The sequence below is a fragment of the Megalops cyprinoides genome, chromosome 13, assembly GCF_013368585.1.
Source record: "Megalops cyprinoides isolate fMegCyp1 chromosome 13, fMegCyp1.pri, whole genome shotgun sequence".
In the NCBI taxonomy this organism is placed as follows: Eukaryota; Metazoa; Chordata; class Actinopteri; order Elopiformes; family Megalopidae; genus Megalops; species Megalops cyprinoides.
In genome coordinates this window covers 25,560,480-25,577,981 of record NC_050595.1, presented here as the reverse complement: position 1 = coordinate 25,577,981, position 17,502 = coordinate 25,560,480, and the positions used below count along the sequence as shown (strand labels likewise).

The 17,502-nt window shown below is 39.5% G+C and overlaps 1 protein-coding gene across 2 annotated transcripts; it reads left to right on the top strand.

Moving 5' to 3' along the window:
• The first annotated feature begins 1,737 nt into the window (after positions 1–1,737).
• LOC118787661 (hepatocyte nuclear factor 6-like) lies at positions 1,738–11,803 on the top strand. 2 transcript variants are annotated; one of them, XM_036543209.1, is made up of 2 exons: positions 1,738–2,966; positions 9,609–11,803. In XM_036543209.1, exons 1-2 carry the CDS (start codon positions 1,880–1,882, stop codon positions 9,902–9,904), a joined length of 1,383 nt encoding a protein of 460 aa, XP_036399102.1. In that variant the 5' UTR covers positions 1,738–1,879; the 3' UTR covers positions 9,905–11,803. The 2 variants fall into 2 exon arrangements, with proteins under 2 accessions (XP_036399102.1, XP_036399101.1); XM_036543208.1 differs by having other exon boundaries at positions 1,738–2,981.
• Positions 11,804–17,502: the final 5,699 nt, after the last annotated feature.

The following is a 17,502-nucleotide window of genomic DNA, read 5'->3' as shown; positions in this document are numbered from 1 at the left end:
AAATAAAACAAATAAAAACCAATAGCAAATACAGAGTGTTTATCACTGCGTTTTAAAATACATTCAATATATGGGCAATATTATTAGAATCTATTGCAAATATCATCGGAGATAATGTGTTTTATAATGTGATAGTTGCCAGTTTGGTTCGTGTGGTTACAACTATTCACTATAGTATTGATATTTTGGGTTGCGAATACAGTGGAATAAACGTAAGGCCTCTTCTTCCAAAAGTAAAAGGAAAATGTTTGCTCTGTAGTTCGACTGACCACACAGCATATAACGCTGCGACACTGAGACATTCTCACCAGGAGAAGCACCTCCACCATCATCCCTACATGCTGATTACAGTATTTGATTGACCGGGTCTCTGTTTTTGCAGACGGTTTTATATTCAAGTTAATGATCAATTTTAGGAAGTCTCTTCGGATCTGTTGAAAATCACTCACAGAGGATAATGTGCTGTGTCATAATTCTGTATCTCACGCGGATCCTGCGCGGGTGAGGGGATACTCCTTGACTGGCTTGGTTCGTTATTCTTAATGGTTGAACAATAGACACATCTGTCCGGGATTTCTGCTCTTTACAAAAGAACAGAAATACCTTCTTTCAAACGATGAAAACAGCGTCCTTTCCAAGAAAATGAAGTCATGTGTACGACAAGTCTGACTCCACGAAGAAAAAAGATGTCGTCTTCGAAGAGATATTTTATTATTATAAACTAGTTCCCACGTAATGGGTTGCGTTTGGGTGAAGTTGGATAAGTCCTAGAGAGTTGACAGATAATTCATTACATTCAAATAATCTAGTGTTAACACATTGGTAGTCTTGGACATTGCATATCAAAGCTAATTACATAAATGTGTTCAATACAGATAGGACTGAAATAGGAATCACTGTGGTTAAATCAGTGACTGTCAGGAGTCTAGCCTTGCTCAATTTGCACTAAATCGTCCAGGCTCTGGTTGGGTAAATGAGAAGCAGAGATTCTTCTCCGCCCCTCTTTTACTGACTTAAAGCAAATAGGGAACCCGGAAGTGAATACATTAAAACACACATACACAAATACACACACACACACACTCTACCAAACACACAGCGCGCGCGCGCACCCACCCACCCACACACACACACACACACACACACACACACACACACACACACACACATTAAGGAAGCTCATGAAAACAATTGAATCTATTCACTGATTATACATACTCAATCAGCTTAATAAGTGTACTGAATCATTTCAACCTGTCCTCTCACTAACTCAGAGTAATGTTTCATTATTTTCTTTATAGCAAATAATCTCATAGTTAGCTGTTGTTGCTTCACAGAACTCAAAGCAAGGGGGCGTTCTGCCTAAATAAACTCAGTATACCAAGAGACAGATAGCTGGTTCCATCTAATATCTTAGCTGCAACTTCCTTTATCGCTGACGTCAGAGCAGAGGAGCGGCATGTGGCCCTGCGTGTGTGTGTTGTGGGAGGGGACGCAAAGTACCCAGTGCGCATGATTCTTCAGTTGGAGCCGCAGCAGCGGAGCTGTGGTCAAAGAAATCGAAACAGCACGAGACATGGCTTGAGATGGAGGGATACAACCAGACTGCGACCACGGCTGCTGATGCTCTGGTAAAAGAAGGGGGGGCTTAAATTAATACCAACAAGGATTAAAAATAAATAAAAACGTATTTAAAGAGAAACAAAGAGAAAACCAGCGTCTGAATAATTACAAAAACACCATAAAAAACGTCAACTTAAAAAAAAAACTAAACAACAAAAAAGGAAACAAGAAATTTCGCTTGTCTAATGTGAAGACTTTTTTTGGACTTTTCCCAGGCAGATCAGATAGATGTTTTGTCCACAAGATTGCACGTATAATGAATGCTCAGTTGTCGATGGAGAATATTGGCGATCTGCACGGAGTGAACCATGAGCAGGTGCCCGCCACGGCTGACCTGATGGGCAGCAACAGCCCTCATCACAGAAGCACGGTGACCCATCGCAGTAACCACTTGTCAGCCCACGCGCGCTCAATGGGCATGGCATCAATCCTAGACAGCGGCGACTATCATCAGCATCGACCCCCGGATCACGGTCTTGCTGGCCACCTGCACCAGGCTATGACCATGGCTTGCGAGGCTCCCCCCGGAATGAGTATGAGCAGCACCTACACCACGCTCACCCCCCTGCAACCGCTACCTCCCATCTCGACGGTCTCGGACAAGTTTCCCCATCATCACCACCACCACCACCATCACCACCACCACCCTCACCAGCGGATCCCGGGCAACGTGAGCGGCAGCTTCACCCTCATGAGGGACGAACGGGGTCTGGCGTCCATGAACAATCTCTACGCTCCGTACCACAAGGATGTTACCGGTATGGGACAAAGCCTGTCCCCCTTGTCAGGATCCGGGCTGGGTGGCATACACAACTCCCAGCAGGGGCTGCCGCCTTACGCACACCCTGGTGCCGCTATGCCGACGGAGAAAATGCTAACTCCCAATGGATTTGAAGCTCACCACCCTGCCATGCTGGCCAGGCATGGGGATCAACATATGGCCGCCTCCTCAGCGGGCATGGTGCAAATCAACGGGATTCACCATCACCCTCATGCCCACTTGAACGCCCAGGGCCACGGTCAGGTTCTGGGCTCCCCCAGAGAACAAAACCCATCGTCAGTGCCGGGATCGCAGGTCAACAATGGAGGCAATTCAGGGCAAATGGAAGAAGTCAATACCAAAGAAGTAGCCCAGAGGATCACAACTGAGCTGAAAAGGTACAGCATCCCCCAGGCCATCTTCGCCCAGAGGGTGCTGTGCCGATCGCAAGGGACCCTATCTGATCTGTTAAGGAACCCCAAACCCTGGAGCAAACTGAAGTCCGGCCGCGAGACTTTCCGGAGAATGTGGAAATGGCTGCAGGAGCCTGAATTCCAAAGGATGTCCGCTCTCAGGCTCGCAGGTGAGCGAACAATCGGTAATCGCACTATTTTTAATTCTCAATTTACTTTTTAATCTTCTATATAGTGTTGAAGTGTTCATTGTTTGGGCAGTTTAGTCTATTTTGATATGTAGGTCACTGATTAAGACGATGGCATGTTGCTACCACGGCGCTGCGCAATTTCAAATCTGAAAACAATATATTCAATAAAGGGACCCTTACCTTGCGTCCTCGCGCCCAAATATAGGTTTTCAGTGTCGTGTTGTGTTGTGTCGTGTGTGTAGCCTTTCCCCCTCTCATTTGTGGTGCTACTGTTCTTCAAAAGCCAGTGGTTGTGTTTTCAGATCAAAATATCGACCCATGGGTTCTTTGTAAAGTGATACTGCAGCTATAAATCGTTAGGAATGGGTTTGTTGTGTACATTTAGGTGGTCCAGATACGTTGTGATTTGCTTTTTATTTAACTTGAATACCTTATTATGAACAATTTTCTGTGCGGATGGTGTCACCGTTTCGCCGGGTATAAATTACATCTCAGATGTAAACATTGTATTCCGGACTCGTAGGTGTGATATGTGGCGATGTTCTCTTGGGATGGCTACTGCCCCATTGTCTCGATATGACAGTGTATGAAAGAAGCCAGGGCGGGGATTTTCCGTTTAATTGTCAATTTAACCCTTACTTTCCGTGTTATTTTATTCTGCTTAATCTCAATTCTTAAAAGGGACAAGGTGTTCCATTCGTATTTATGGTAGCCATCACTATAAGACTGGTTGTTCACATTTACACATGCTAGTGCGCTGAAACAGGCGGGGGTCCTGTCGGGGGGTGTATGCGGTAGCTGGGTCTACTGCAGCACATATCTGCTAAACACCGTGTTTTGTGCGGTATTTTGGCCTAAGCCCGAATTTTGTATCTGATCGATAGTTATTTCGTTTAGTTCATTTTGCATTTTGTGTTGCTTTGCTTGTGCACAAGATACGTTAGGATTCAGTGACGTGGCATTGAGTGAGGTTTTGTTAATTAACTGATGGGTCTCCATTAATTTGTCCCTGGAGAAGGAGAGAGTCAATCCCAGCGCGAGACAGGGGCACTGATCCGTTTCACCGGCAGACGCGGAGAGCCATTCTCCTTCAAGTGCACAAAAAGCGTTGGAAATATTTTCTTAAAAACAAAATTTGTACGTCGTTTTGTTCGTCGATTTCCCACTCTCCAACGAGTATGTTCAATAACACTTTCGACTGTAAATCTCAATTGATCATTTAAAGTTGTTTATCTCAGTCTAACCATCTGTTACTGTTACTGTCTGTGTGTGTGTGTGTGTGTGTGTGTGTGTGTGTGTGTGTGTGTGTGTGTTTGCGTACAATGTAAATTGTAAAGGTAAGAAGAGTTTTTGGTTATTTTATATCCACTGTGAACGGCGTAGTATATGACAGTGTTGCTATTTTTGTTCCACACAGACCTTTGAAAAGTCATTGTATACGAAATAATGCCGAAAATTCAGAGGGATATTTTCAAGGAGAACCGTCATTTAGATGGTGAATCAAACAGACAGACAGAAAACTCCCGTTGTAAAGTCCAGTTTCGTGGCCTTCGATCCTAGGAAAATTTTACAACAATTTGTTTGAGTCTTCAATTATTTGCATAAATCGATAGTGAAACAGACACTTGAATCAGAATATGTTGGCGATTCCTCTCCTAGTTTTCTGAATTTACAAGCTGTCATACTAAAACTACTGCCGCACTGTTTAAAAGAGAAAGAAAACAAGGTCACATATTTAAAAATATACTATAGTTGAAAATAATTCATGTGGTTTGTCATTTGTACTCGCTTTGTTTTTAACGATTATTTCAACAATGGCCCGTGTTTTGGGAAATACTACGCAGGTTGTATTTAGTAAATGTCTTCATTCTAATCTAAATATGATTACAATTGTTTTTAAAACACAACAGTGTCGATGGCACTCGAATTTCTAAACCGAATCTAATTTAACAGACGATGAATTCAGAAAACAACATACCTTTCATATTTAAAACAACTGAATATGAATATTTCATTATTACTCCTTTATATACTGCATATTCGACATATCCAGAAACCTCTGTCGCACCTGGACATTCCACGATAACGACGATTTTTTAATTCGAAAAATGAATTTAGATGAGCACCACATTCAGAATGAAACAACATTGGATTGTTGTAAGGAGTGGACGTGTAAGTTTTTATTGATCAGTTACACAAGGTTCAGGAGGAACGTAGTAGGACTACAGAGAACAGAAAAATAAAATTAGTATCGATTATTTAAATTTGGCCTTTTCTCTTTTTTTGTACCTCCCTTTGGAATGTTTCGCTGTCTTCCCACAGAATGTAAAGTTTTTTTTTTCTTTCTTTCTTAAAATGTAAAATTTAAAAACTTATTTTTTTTAATTCCGTGCATTTCACTGATGTATGCGGAGATCGTAATGTTTTATAAATTGTATTTCCTTCTTGTATTTGGTCAATGCTGTTGTCCCGTGGGGGTTCCCCATACCACGAACATTACACAGAGGCCCTGGCAAACAGAGAAAAATGATGGATACATTAAACGAACATCGAGGTCTTGACACTTTCCGAGCTCTATGTTCGAATAAACTGAGTTGCTAATTGCACGTGTGTTCTCTCACGGTGACCTTTCGGCTTCAATCTAATTTATTGTTACCTGTTTGTATGGTAGGATGTACGTATGTAACATGTAACAGCCTATTGATGCACTAATTAATACATATAGCTTACGTGAAATTGATATTTGTGACATTCTTTAAGTACTAAATATTACATAATTATTACAATTACTATAATTTTTGAATATGTTTAATATAAAAACGATTTAAATTTCAACTTCTACTTCATTCATATCAAGTAACGAAAACTATAGATTCCGTGTGTCAATACGTGCCTGTTTTAGCCGCCTTTCAATTTGTAAATTTGCAATATCTTAATGGGAGCGACAGCGACTTCTTTAAGAAATGTGACATTGAATATTGCTAAAACTGAAATTAAACTTTTAACAACGCTTAAATGGAGTGAAAAGAAGTGAATTATCATACGGCGTTTCTCCTTTGCGTCTCAGGGTGTTTAGTTGTTAACGCTGTTTTGCTTTAAACTTTTGACATTTGTCTTAGCAAACAATTTTAAAATTACATGAGTGTGTAATTGCTGTACATTATAGGTACAGTAATTTAATACATACTACAGAAGTAAGAATAGGTTGTAGAATAAAAACATTTCAAAAGACATTTTTTGCTGAAAGATATTCGCTCCTTGGAGTATGAAAACGTAGGCTACACTGTAATTCTTACAGGAGTTGGCGGAACCATTTTTAGCTTGTTGTAGGCTACAAGGTCTAACAGTCCTAATTGATGTAAATTTGACACATACTCACGCAATGTTAACATATATAGGCGCACACGTCAAACACACAAACCAGTTTTGCATACCCTATTTGATGTAAGTTCCGAAGCTCGGTTGTGAAATGTGTGGCTATAGTAACACATTGTATGTGTGAAGTTATCTTGTGTCTGTATAATGATTTAGCGGGCAAACAGTGACCATCTGATCAGCTCTATTTGACAGAGGACGATAAAGGTGCGATACCGGGTTGGCTGTTATTTCAACCTGATCTCTGGGAAAATATCCCACCTGCAAGGTGCCTGGCGCTTGTGTTGTCAGTGTGGCCTTGTGGGCCGTTTGATTTATAACAGCTGATACAGAACCTCATTTGCTTTTTTGTTAATATTTATCCAAACTGGAGACATTCGTACGGGGTGTTTTCAAACAGCTCGTGTAATATTTCTTTAATGACTGTTTCGTGCGCCGCTTCGAATCGCGACAACCACACGCCAAATTTGCAAAAGTGCCGAGACACTGTGCATAAAATATTATGACATGAACTAGGTGTTATCGTGCTGCAAAAAACAACGTAGAAAACAGCAAGATTTTCCTCTTTTTTAACCACAATACCATGAATAACTATGGAAACCGTAATGCTACGTTGAACAAAATTCTACTACTGTTATGGATATTTTTTTAGCTGAGATATTTATTCAGTGTAATTATGTAAGACCTATATAGTCACATTTTTGGCACGCTAGCCTTTTATGCGGAGCACAAACAATGGGGTGAGACGTGTTTACCGTAATATACACATGACGGACTCTGATTTACTGGTATTTCCTTTTCAGTGGTTGTTATCTGTTGCTGTTTTAAATGGCTTGTGTAATTGTTTACTGGTCATTCTGAAGATTTTAGAAATAGCTCTGCATTGCCTATTTTCTCGGTCGCAGCTATGTGTTGCTAATTTGATTTCTGGGCATTGCTTTTTCAGTGAATACTCACAGTCAAAAGTCAAGTGAAAAAGATAATGAAAGTATGTTAATAGATGTTTTTGCTCGACTGCCGACATGTCTGTAAATTATTTAGTGCCGTAGTAAAGGGGCACTGATAATACTAGCAGTCTGTCCACAAAGAGCAAGGCTGCATGGACATGCACTTTGTAGTACATGCCTGCCACCTGGTGGCAGCGTCGTAGTAGTGATGGATTTGCTCGAGAAAAACAAATATCGAAATATGTAACATTCGTTTATTTATGAAGACAAGAGATTCTTGTCATTTCTGTGACGTAGTACGAATATTGTATCTATTTGCGTATTTCTTGTCCCCTCACTATTTAACCTTTATTCATAACACAAAAATAACAGCAGTAATCAGTTTTTTAAAATATTTTCAGTACCACGGATAGCTCTTTTTACGAATTTGTTCAGGAAGCTCACCACATAGACGATTTACCCAGTGAAAACATGAATCGAAAATATACAAAAATAGAATTTATTGTTAGTTTAATTGCTTAAGACTTATTATCAAATAGGCTTTTGCTTTAAGCCAAATTTAGGTGTGTCTTTGTCAAGAAACACCTGTTCAGACCAAAAAAAAAAAAAAAATGGTAACGAAAACGCAAAAGGTGTTTTTTATTTATTCAGTTTTTATCTTACCCGCCACAGCAAATTTAACGGTTACATAGTTTGTACTGTAAAAGTGTGTACTGTGGAAGCTGTAGCTAAACAGTGGCAACTGGGACATAACTGCCCATTGGTATTTCGGATGTTTTAGTTGTTGCTTATTATTAATTTTAGTAGATATTAGCACTAATATTTTTAAATACATTTTCCCAGTCCCCCTTGGTTTGTTTTGTCCCGTCTTTAAGTTTATAGTTGTACCACATTGGCCAGCAAGCATACCATTACTAATGTTTCGATGTTAGTAAAATTCTTCGTCCGTATGCTGGTCTATTGTTTTCATTCACAAGCATTCTAATATAACTGTTCATGTTATAAATATTTACATAATATTTTGCACTGTTCTTTGAATGTTAACAGCCACTCACCTCATTGTTCGTTTGCAAATGCAGTAAATAAAACCATCAACCCAGATTCAGTCCTGAGTTTTCTTTTCATTGCAGCATTGTATAAGGAAGAAGCTGAATTAACTATTGTAAGTTAGATAGATATGGTTGTAGCTGTAACTGTGTTCCTGTTGAATGTCAAGCCTATGTAGCTTGTTAGGTAGCTAGCCATACTCTCTGATGATTTACTTCTTAATTGTTTTTGATGGATTACTTAAGACAAGTTTGCCGTTTGTGAATAGCATACTCTGCGCTTTTTCTCTGTTTTTTTTTTCTAGTTAGCTACTGGCTTCCCTGTAGCTGATTGCTGGTCCAGATGGCAGTTTCTTAAAAAGATGTATTTTGTGCCATTTGCTGACTAACCCATATGGGGAGAGGCACAGCTAAATTAATCCACTATCACAAGCATGAACCTGGCCATGTGGAGGCAAACTGTGGACAGTTTGGACATATAGTCAGTTATGCACTCCAGCATGACCTAACTAAAGAAAAGATAATCAGGATTTCTCTTTCTGCGATAACCCAGCCCCCTTACTTCACAGTCCAATTAACCTCTGGCCCATGCGTCTCCCTTCAAAACTACACCAATGGGCACAGCAACAGGAGGGTAGGACATTAGACAGACCAAAGATGCTTATCCAGGGTGCTCACAGCTATGATTTTATTATTGCATTCCCTGTTTTTGATCACTTTTCCTGTTTGTCACAATCAGTTAACAGTTTGACTTTGCAGCTGCCGAAACGAGGAGAATCACTGGAAAGACAGGTTCCTGGTTTTAAATGATGTCAGCATATGCTGCTACAGTTCTCAGAGACTGAGCTATCCTTTCTGTCTTTTTTCTAAGAGTTTGTTTGGACTATGCATCTTTTACACATCTATATTGAAATAAGCTTAATATTGACTATTCAGGCTAGTTGTTCTACCTAATATTGCTTTGCATATCAGTTATTATACAGTCTGTTTCATTAACTTATTTGGATTTAAGTATACTGGTGTGACAGCATTGTCCCACTGGATTGAAACTGATAACCCTCTGGTCACAAAAAGTTCTTTAACTATTACTATACTGGTTACCGCCACCCATTGTAGGCCATGTTTAAAATATTTCCCATCATATAGCTGTATGTTCCCGTGTTCTTGTGCGTATCTGAAACAACTAATCAGGTCCATGTGTGTTCGACAGCTAACGTCCTTTGTCTTTCCTCCTTGTCCCCCGCATCCCACAGCATGCAAGAGAAAGGAGCAGGAGCACGGCAAGGGAGACCGAGGGAACATCAGCAAGAAGCCGCGGCTGGTCTTCACCGACGTCCAGCGCCGGACTCTGCATGCAATATTCAAGGAGAACAAGCGTCCGTCCAAAGAATTGCAGGTCACCATCTCGCAGCAGCTGGGTCTGGAGCTCACCACCGTCAGCAACTTCTTCATGAACGCCCGGAGGCGGAGTCTGGACAAGTGGCTGGACGACGGGAGCTCCAACTCTACCAACTCCTCATCCTCATCAAGCACTTGTACCAAAGCGTGAGGGAGTTAAGGCTGCAGACTGAAAACCTCGGTGGAAAAGCTTTAAAGTAGAAAATACAAAGAAACCAAACAAAGACAAAGACCTCTAGACAGCAGTTTTATCCTTAAAAAAACCTGTTTGAGAGAGAAAAAAAATACAACAACACTGATATTTATAGTATCCAAAGAAAACCAAAGACTTCTTTCACCTGCGTTAAAGACTTTGTTCTGCGACACATTTAAGACGAACCTTTTGCAAAAAAGAAAAAAAGAGAAAAAAGTTACAAAAAACTCCCAATTCACTGGTTGTACACCTTTTGACCTCAACTTTCCACCTTCTCCCCCCCCGCCCCCCCCTTTCCCTCCCTCACCCCTGTCATTACCACTCAGTGTGATTGGTTGTTATAATCGGAGGTTTACAGCGTAGTCATGTCAAGTGGTTAGCCATTGCGTCTATGTTCCTGTTCCATGAAAGGTGTATGACGTTACTGGGAGAAAAAAAACACTGTGCAGAGACCAGTGGCAGAAGATTCGACAGGATGGCCCTGTGTGAAGATTGCGCAGAGGCATGACTGGAGTGTCACGGAGTCGTTCGGGTTCGCCCGGAATATTTCACTCGACCGCCGTCCGTCAAGAACCCGGAGGATAGAGGCTTTGAGAGTCGAGAGTTGAATCTGGCTGAAGGTCATTTTGAATGTCACCAACTCAGTAGTGCTTTCTTCCTAATTGTTGGAGAAGTATTCAGTAAACCAAAAATAACACCATACAAATCATACCCGTATACTTTTGACAGTCATCAACAATCCCATCAGATTATGTAGCATTACCAAAGAAGAAACAAGCTATATTTTATAGTAGAGGTTCCAAAGAGTATTTTTGCAGCTTTTTTCCAAAATGTAAACATGAATATGTGTGACTGTTAATTGAAATGATTTGGCAGTTTCGCTCCAAGACACAGAAATGGCCAATTTTGCAAAACTGCATTCTGTTGTCTTATGCTTAAACCAGTTCAGAACTCCAAAACTCAGAATAAAAACAATGCACTTAGCTAAAACGGTATTAAACAGAAGAAAACTATCTTCCTTCACAGTAGACTTCAGGTAGTACAAAATATGACAGTGAGCTAAAGACCCCTTGCATTTGAAAGAATAATTTTACCATATATTGGAGTTAATCAGATTGAAAATGTTAACTACAATAATATTCATCCTACTCTATTTTGACAAAGCTCTATCATGGGAAAAAGGAAGGAAATTGAAATTTTAACTTCAAAACAAGACTGTAGAAGTAGGTCTCAGCTCTTACATGAGCATGAAATGTAAGTAACCTGCAGGTATTGAGGCAGAGGAAAATGATTGATATGCATAATAACCTGCACACATCAGACTGAGATCATTAGGACAAAGCCATTTATAGAGGATGGCAATGGTGGAACACATCAATGAAAATAATTTTTTTTTTACCCAGACAACTCTTATTTACAACTGGACAACATATAGCCAGCTGAAATGTGTTGCCTAAACATTTTGCTTAGCATAGACCTAGTTCATATTGCTCTGTAATTTCCTTTTGATCTAACTAATAAGCTAGCATAATTGTGGAGACAGTAGTAAAAGCTAAAAATACATTTCAATAACTGTTTATCCAGCATATTCAACAACATTGACATCAAAACAAGAACAAACTATTACATTACTATCAAGGTATTTATCAAACTAATGTGTCTTGAGATTAGTGAGGAGAAACTGTTTTACATTCTAAAATTTTCCACTTTGGATACAATTCAAAAATAGATGGTGATGATGCTGAGTGTTACAAGGGCAAGTCGTGAAAACTGTTTGGACATATCCACAAATTGTCCATCAGTACCCACAAAACTAATATTAATAAGGAAGTAATCCTGACTGCCAAAGGATTCTATTATGGGCTGTTCAACTGTCTTGTTACATTTCAAACCTAAGTTCTATGCCTTTATACTGGATGGAGGAATGCCTTTATATTGGATGGGTCAGATTGTTGCAACATATACTATAATGTTCCAAAATTACTTAATGAGATCTGTAACTCCTAAATAGGTCAAGAGATGTATTCTCAAATACCTTCTGAGACATTGATCAAGACTGTTGTCATGGGACAGTCAGCTGTTTGCAAGAAAACCAAAGAGGTTCATTTAAATTAAGCAAGAAGTCATTCACTTTTTTGCTTCGCCTTCTGTGTTACTGCAGTGTGTCATGTGACGTTGTGATATTATTATTCCTGTTATTTAGGATACTTGATATTTTTCAGGGAGAGCAACGGCACTGCATAAGCTTTAAAAAAAAAAGCATTGTACCATATGCTTTAAAAATGCCAGCTGCTAAGAACCAAAGATTGAATCTCATCAACCAGCATTTCCTCTCCACATGGGGTTTCTTATGTCAGGACCTGAATACTGTTCCAATACATGTCAGGGACCTCTCAGATTCTGGCTATGTCATGCTGTTTCATTAACAACTAAGCAAAAGTACTGTTGGACACACCCGAAGAACACTTGAATTATATTAATATTAACGTATATCACGTAAGGATTAGATGTGACAGCAAAGCATGATTTGAGTATTTCATATAATTTAGTGATGAGTTACATAAAGCTTACTAAGATGAATATGAATATGTCTTCTAACAAACAAACCAAAGTACCTAGTCCAAGAGCTTGATCTTAAGACTTCAATGTCTATTGTTTGAGCCATGCAGCTCGCCTTAAACATACTCATATAAGCTTTAACTGGCATGAGTTCCACTGAGGCCACAGAGCCCGAAACGCATAATTGAAATGCTTGTTTTCCTAGCATTTCATTCTGCTCCGATTTCCAATTATCCACCTGCACTACATGCAAACGAGATGATTACCAAAAAATACCTAATCGAAAACCAGACACAAACCCATATTGCTTCTCGAGCCATCCAATCAGATACAGTAGTAAATCAGAATGAGCAAAACCAGGGTGGTGACCAGAGAGGTGTGGATCTGCTTTGGGGATCTTCCAGTGGACCGAGGTGGTGCTCCCTCACTGTGGGAAACATCAGCATGCTTACAGCCTAATGTCTTTCCCCATTCCATTCTCCATATTCCCTCCTCCCTGCTTTGAGAAAAAAACACTGTCAGTGTCTCTGTGATTGCCGCAGGAGCGCAATGCGGCATGGCTGTGTTTTGTAAATATTTCAAAAGTGCATTATGTCCTCTCATCAGAGCCTTTTACTAAAGGGGTGTAATGCCTGCTAGGTTGATCCATGATTGCAGTCTCCACAAAGTTAGCTGGGCGAATCGGAGTCCAGCTGCAATGAAATCAAACAGAAACCAAAGCGCGGTAGGATTTCGAGTTCACTTTTTCAGTCTTTCGCCAAATCTGCCACTCGGGAAGAACGAATGGAAGCTATGCATTTCACAACTGGGAAGAAAGCACTACAAAAGCCTGCCCCGACCAGGTCATGGTGCATTCAGTACTGAGAGGCCTGCTGACTGGGTGGTAGTCCACATTGTTACCACGTTTCTGGCCTTGTTGTTTCTTGTGGTGTGGTTAGCTTTAAAAATTCATATATATTTGGTAACTACTAGTATTACAACAATGAAGAAAAGTTTGGAAATAGCTGCTTCCACATGGAAAAGACCGAAGAAAGGAAAAAAAACAAAACGTGTAAAGATCTACTACTCTTTGTATGAACCAAAGACGCTACCTCACTAGATTTCCATTTGTGATTTTAATCACATTGATGATACCAAAGATTACCAAAGATTTTTTCTTGCACGGCCTACATGAATGATGTGGTGGATAGTTGTTTTCCCCTAAGTCCCTCCTGCCCTCCTGCCCGGCCTCTCCCCTCCTCTCCTTCACTCCGCCCCTTTTTGCTCAGTGTAACCTTTCTTCATTAGGAATCTACTAAGAGAAGCTATAGGCAAACATGTTGCAAACTTTGTGAAACTCACAGGACGAGTGCCTTGCTTGAACCAAAGTGTTAAACCGCTGTTGACCTCTTTGATCTCACCTTTTACTCTTTGAATACCTCAGCCTCTCAAAGGGCCACTATTGAAGAAAAAGGAATAATTCTCTCACCGTGGTGCTTTTGCCAGTACAACCATGCAATGAAAACATACCAAAGGAATTTCCTTTTTTTCCACTTTTTCACTGACAAACCAAAGCTGTTTCTCCCCCACACCCCCCTCCCCTTCCCTTCTCTCCCCCCCCCAGCCTGTTCCCATGTCTGTGTCATCTATAGAAGTGTCCACCTGGCAGGTCGTGCATCTCTTTTACCAATGTCTCTGAATACCTCATAGTAATAAATCTTTAGGGTTATGTTGTATAGAGAGTCTATGTGATTAAGGCAGAACTTAACTAGTTTGGTAATTGTTAATGTTACTTTCGAAAAAGCTTTATAATTATTTATTTTGAACGTCTGGCAGGACGGCTCTGTTTCGGTCGCGGCGGAGGTGTTGTGACGATCGCGGTGGTGGGTTGCAGGAGGGTCAGAGAGAAACAGACATTTTTCTATTAGGATATTGTGTTATTCCAATATTCTAATGATGGTAGACTATTCTTTTTTTACAGGGTAAAACCAACTTGTGTGATAATACATTTATGTTTCCCCCTTTTTCTCTGTTCTGTGTTGTGATTTGATTTAATTTAATTTAATTTAATTGCCTTTTTTGTATTACTTAATCACTGCTTTAATTTATGCATTTGTAGAAAATATAGATTTGTATATAGTAGGTTTTGGAAAAGCAAAAAAAATCTGTGTTATGTTACAGCCTTATTTTTTTCATGCTTAGATATGATGGAGGAGTAGGAGTTTTTTATTCTTCTTCATGCGTATCTAGCAGGCACGTCAATATGTGTTCTAAACACTGCCAGGTACCAAAACAATGGATTTGCCAATGGAAACAATGGTGTCACCTTGTCATTCAGATGGCAAAAAGCAGTGTACTGTATGTGTTCTTTTGTTTTATTTTCTTGACTGTTTTGAAAATGGTTATTTTATGGGTAATACTGCACATCCAAAGATTTATAAAACAAACCAAAAAGGAAAAAAAAAGAAAAAAAAAGTTTAATGTCGAAAAGCACTGGCATTTGTGAGGTAGAGTTGTTGAGTTTTTAATTTGCCATTCGCACGGGTATAGAAAGCAGAGGGCGTAGGACTACGTAGACAAGCTAACTCGACCATCTGGGATATCCTGAGAAATGTACAATCTGGAGCTGTTTAAACAAGGGCTGCAAGTCCTGCTCACTTTGCTGTTTCATGCACAGAGTGAGATGGAGTCTAGACTGGGCAGCAGGTCTGCCGGGCGGCTGTGCCGCATTGCTGGGTACGTTTTTATGTATGTGGCACTGCTGCCTAGCTCCATCTAGTATCTGTTATTTTGGTGCGTACTCATGTAATGACAATGGGCAAAGTCTAATAAATCTACAAAGAAACATACCAAGGAATCGCTGTGTGTATGTGTGTACACAGGGGTATGCAGAATGTGGTGGATTTGCTTTTGGTTCTTTTTGTTTCTCATGTGCCTGTGTGTGTAGGGGTGTGTGCATGCATGCACGCATACGCACATCCGTGTGCCGTGTGCATGCCAGAGAATGTGTGTGTTCATTTCTGAATGTGTGTGCATGTGTGTGTGTGTGTGTGTGTGTCAGGCCAATGGCATGTGTGTGAGAGCGTGTAAGTGCGCAAATATATGCTTATGAGAGTGTGTGTGGGCATGTGGGTGGTAAAGCTTATTGTAGAACAGGTTTTAGTTCAAACTTCTTAAAAAGCTTTAGTTGTTCTCTGCAAAATCAACTAAGAACACAGCCGCCTATGAGAAAATGATTGTTTCAGATTTGATGCTGATTGTAGTATTTCTGTTGGTATTTAGAAAAAAGAACAGAAAGGCAGCTCCAGTTGTTAAAGCTGTTATTTTTCATGTCAGACATTATAGCGTTAAAATCCCAGTTGGATTATTTTCACCAACCTCCCAATGATGGAAAAACACTGAAAAATCTTAATGTGCAGTGGGACATCAGATTATCTGAAAGTGTGTTCTCAATATAACTGTATGTTTGATTCAGTTTTGCTCTTAAATTCTCATATGTCTCAGTTATCCACTTCTATCTAATATCCAAAGTAAACATATGCAGCACTTTAGAGCAAAATCATTTTAGATGCCCAAAAATGAAGCACTGTTAACATTAACTAAAGTCCACATTTGCTTTTTTATGAAATTCAATAAAAATGAGAAAGACCTGGATCAATGGATAGAGCCTCAATAAAAATGCATACTATCCCATTTGAAATGGCTTCTTGAAAAAGGACCAATCACAATTAAGTTTAAGAGACACTGAGAAATGATCCATTGAAGACTATGTTCGTCATGTGCTGAAGGTACTATCATTATCTGGGGGAGCATTTTTCTGCTTATTACCTAGTAGTCTTTTATGTACCACTGACCATCATTGGAGGAATTCAAGAGCAATTTTTCAACAACAAAATCATCCTTTTCCAAGGTTCTGATGTACAGTACAACTCAGTATTTCCTGTGTGAGTGTGTCCTTTGAATGTAGCACTAAGTTGATCAATTCCACTGACATTCTAAACCCCTTTGATTAATATCCCAGTTAAAAGGAGGGAACTGCTTCAAATGAAAAAGGACTTCCCATTTGGACGATAGCTTGGCTACGGGTAATGTGATTGAGCGCGCCAAAGACAATCATCTGGAATACAAAAAGATGGGTGCATTTAGATTCTCTTATAAGGGGGACTTCTTCTAGCAGTGGGAAATACAAAGATGCTAGAAGGGTTTTGATAAAATGAAAAAAAGAAACTTGCTGACATGTTTCAGATTAGACTGCAGTAGTTGTTCATGCATTTGCATCTGCATTTCAAACTGAGTGATCCTTGTATTAAACAGTTATGGTTTATTGCTATGATTTCATTGTCTCTCCCTCTCTTTCTGTCTTTATTTCTCTCTCTACCTCTCCTGTTCCAGCACTTCTTATGTATTTTTTGTGTGTAGCAAAAGACATGGGTAATGCAATGGGTATTACTCCCAGGTTTGTATTTTTGTAATGCCTCATATGTTTTCTTTTGTAACCATGATTTAAATGATCTGACTTTTTTTTAATTCTCTTTCAGCTTTGCTACTGTTCTCTCTATGCCGTGCAATATCATCTGCTGTGTTTGCTAAGCAAAAAAAAAAAAAAAAAAGACAAGAAAAAAAACAAGAAGTGATGTCATGCTTTTTTCAGTGTTAAAATGTTTCAGCATTTCTGTAGTCACAAAAAAATGTAGAAAATAAAATGTTGGGCTTTCCAGCACTTTAAGTCGAGACTCTGTCTTCTCATTTTATGTCACCTCATACTTTTCCTGAAGCTTTTACATACTTATAGGCAAATACTAATTTTGCATTTCTGTTGCACAGACTGCTGTCAATTGTATCCAGTTTTCTATGGACCAGGAGTGGATACATTTACAAAGTGTTTCTGGTATATTTTTATGTTATAAAAAGTATAATATATAACCTTTTATATTTTATAGTTCTGACTATTGAATAATCTGTAGATTAACCAAAACCAAAACCAAACAAAAAAATGCAACTATTAAATCTGACAGCAA